General features: G+C 61.3%; 1 protein-coding gene across 1 annotated transcript in view; it reads right to left on the bottom strand.

Annotated features, from left to right (window-relative positions):
* The window catches only part of PRR12 (proline rich 12), a 20,090-nt gene extending 17,067 nt beyond the window's left edge, over positions 1-3,023 (bottom strand). The window contains exons 1-2 of the mRNA XM_075070541.1: positions 2,855-3,023; positions 733-741 (exon numbers count right to left, since the gene is read on the bottom strand). Coding sequence (XP_074926642.1) covers positions 733-741; positions 2,855-2,951 — 106 coding nt within the window. The 5' untranslated portion in view covers positions 2,952-3,023. The remainder of the gene's footprint in view (positions 1-732; positions 742-2,854) is intronic.
* Between the last annotated feature and the right edge of the window lie 319 nt (positions 3,024-3,342).

Below are 3,342 nucleotides of genomic sequence, written 5' to 3'. Positions count from 1 at the left end.
AGCCCAGCCCTGGGCTCCCCAGCCCTGCCGGTGCCCCTCACTCCCAACCCACAGCCCCTGCCAGCCCAGCCCTGCCGGTGCCCCTCACTCTCGACCCACAGCCCCTGCCAGCCCAGCCCTGCCACCCCCCAGCCCTGCTGGTGCCCCTCACTCCCAACCCACAGCCTCCTCCTAGCCCAGCCCAGCCCTGGGCCCCCCAGCCCTGCCGGTGCCCATCACTCCCAATCCACAGCCCCTGCTAGCCCAGCCCTGGGCTCCCCCCTGCCCTGCTGGTGCCCCTCACTCCCAACCACCCACAGCCCCTGCTAGCCCAGCCCTGCCGGTGCCCCTCACTCCCGACCCGCAGCCCCCTGCTAGCCCAGCCCTGGGCCCCCCAGCCCTGCCGGTGCCCCTTGCTCGTGACCCGCAGCCCCTGCCAGCCCAGCCCTGGGCCCCCAGCCCTACCGGTGCCCCTCACTCCCGACCTGCAGCCCCCTGGGCTCCCCTCCACCCCCGAGAGGTGTGTAGACAGATTTAGATTTTTCCAACCACCTACTAAACAGAGGGAACTTCCCAGCTGGAAACCGAACCCCGATCAGACCCTAAGCTCTGCCCAGCAAGTCCACCCCTCTCCTTGTTACAAGAGAATCCAGGAGTCCCAGTTCTCAGCTGCGCCCCCCACCCCGGTGCTGCACCCAGCACTGAACCCCTCGGATGCTCCCTTCCTCCTGGTGGCCTAGGGCCACGCTGGGGCATGCAATGCTGGGCAGGCGCAACTCGGAGCCAAAGGATCCACGTGCCATGCAGCGAAGGCTCAGCCCAGGCTGCAGGGTCCTGCAGGCCCTCGATGCAACTGGCTGCGGACAGATGCAGGCGTGAGCCAGGGCAAAGCTGCACCCTCTCCAGAGAGGCAAATGAACACCCCAGGCGCATGCAGCCATCTGGAGAACGAGGTATGCGCCGTGGCGCAAATGCATGGGATTTGCCCAGGTCCAGGCCCGCTGAGCGATGCATGCACTGTGGCAATCCTCACACGATGTGGCTGCAATCCTCTGTACAAGGGGCGGATGCAGTAGGCAGTGAATGCCCTGCTGCAGAGAGATGCATGCACGATTGCATGCAGTGCGGGGATGCGCCCAGCTGTAGAGAGATGCATGCACAATTGCTTGCAACACCAAGATGCCTCCTGCTGCAGAGATGCATGCACAATTGCATGCAACACCAGCATGTCCCCTGCTGCAGAGATGCATGCACAATTCCATGCAACATGGGATGCAACCTGCTGCAGATTGATGCAGGCATCACCGCAAATAGATGCATTGTGCAGGAGCAGGAGAGCTCCAGCTAGCATGGGAAATGCATGCACCATATGCATACAACTGCCTGCAGAGACATGCAAAGGAATGTCCTATACAGGCAAATCTCTCCATGGAAGGATACACATCCCACAGAGGGAATGCATGGGCTGCACCCAGGGACCTCTTGCAGAGAAATGCATGCACTACTGTAAATGCACAGACCTTGGAGGTGCAAAAACCTGCCGAGAGCTGCCTGTGCCCTTGCAAATGCATTCACCGAGCAGGTGCATGCACCGTGTGGCAAAGGTATGCACCATGCTGGGAAGCAACAGCTTCCAGAGAGATGCAAGGGCACACATTATGCACATGCAACCACCTCCAGCAGGACGCATGCGCCATGCAGCAAACGCCTGGGAAGTGCAGGGGCCCACACCAGCAAGGGAAGGCATGTGCCACACAGGTGCAGCAATCGGCAGAAGGGTGCAAGCAGCACCAAAAACTCCCTTCACCATCCAGAGGCAACTGCGTCTACCAGGCACATGCCAGGCCGCAGGCAGCTGGGCATGCGGTGCCTGCATAGCCCTGCAGGCTGCACCCCGGAGCATCTCTGCGCTGTGTGCAGATGCATTGTCCACGTCAGGGGGGTTCTGCTTGCAGATAGATGCCTGCACCTCCCCCGCCCCCACCCCGCAGGTGCACCTGTCTCCAGGATACATGCAGCAGAGCCCCAGCATGCACCAAGGCAGCAGTGCAGCTGCTGGCAGAGGAAATGCACCGCAGCGGGTGAGGAGCAGGCCAGGCGGGCACCACCCCACACAGCCCCTGCCCCCGAAATGCAGCCTACAAGAGCCCAGTCTTTGAACCCCAATGCCCAGCCCCCAATCCCACTAGGCCCCACTCCCAGATGAGTCCTGGCTCTGAGCCCCACTCCCTGCTCTAACCACTAGGCTCCACTCCCCAGCCCCAGTGACCCTTGCTCCCCTCCCCCACCTTCCAGCTCCTGGAACCAGCAGCTCTCACTCACAGGACTCTGCTGGGGGGTGTCACACAGAGATTGGTGCCTTGGGGGTGGGATGGGGAGGGGGGGTCAGAATGCAGATTCCTCTGGGGCTGTGGGGAACAGCCAAAACCTGGGGGGCAGGGACTGCGTCCCACCCCCCTTCCCTGCAGCCAGGACCTCCCCAGCAGTGTGGGAGTGGGGTGGGAGGTCACACTCACCGCTGCCCCCTGTCCAGGGGGAATCCCCCCTCTGTCCCCCATTCCATCAGGGGAGCAGCCCAGAAACCCACAAACTCATCACACACTTGGGGGTTGGGGACGCAAGCTCCTGCCCCCCACGCTGGGACCAGTGGGGCTGGCCGAAAGGGGTCAGGGCTGAGTCAGAGGGAAAGAAACCCCCTCCCGCAACAGCTTCCCCACACTCCTCCCTTTCCCCATGGATCTCCCTCTCCCCCCAAACTTCTACCTTCCCCACCACGCAGCCCCCCTTCCCCGGGGAGGGGCACATGCCCCGCCCCAGCTGGGAGTGTCCCTGTACAGGCCCTGCCCCCTGGGGGGCTCTCCCCACCCCCATGTACCTGTCTGCCAGGAGGGGGTGCGGAACTGGGAGAGCAGCGAGGAGGCCGAGGGGCCGGGCTGGGGGGCCCGCGACTCCAGCGCCGAGATGAGGTTCATGACGGAGGCATCAGGGGTGGCGCTGCTGGCATGATGGAGTCCCGTCTCGAAGAGCCCCGAGAGACCTGGGGGGGGGGGTGATCACACGCGGCCTTAACTTACCGTCATTGCTTTAGTGTCTGAATTAAAAAATTTACGTTACAGGGACTGACTCATGTGACCAGGGTGTTGGGAAGTGTGGGTGACTAGGCAGATGCACAGCTGCAGGAGAAGTCGCATTTGCATAGATTTCTTGTTCGTTTGTGTTTGTTATAATTTAGAACAGCTACCAAAAGATTTTGACGATGAAAGTGTTTGCAATAATACAGATAGAATTTTTATTGAAGTATTTTGGTACATGTATAAGCAGACATTGAGATGGCATAATTAACATTTTGGCACTCAACAGACT

The sequence above is a fragment of the Chelonoidis abingdonii genome, chromosome 11 (assembly GCF_003597395.2).
Source record: "Chelonoidis abingdonii isolate Lonesome George chromosome 11, CheloAbing_2.0, whole genome shotgun sequence".
NCBI lineage: Eukaryota > Metazoa > Chordata > Testudines > Testudinidae > Chelonoidis > Chelonoidis abingdonii.
The sequence above is the reverse complement of the archived record's forward strand: the minus strand, read 5'-3'. Positions and strand labels throughout refer to the sequence as shown.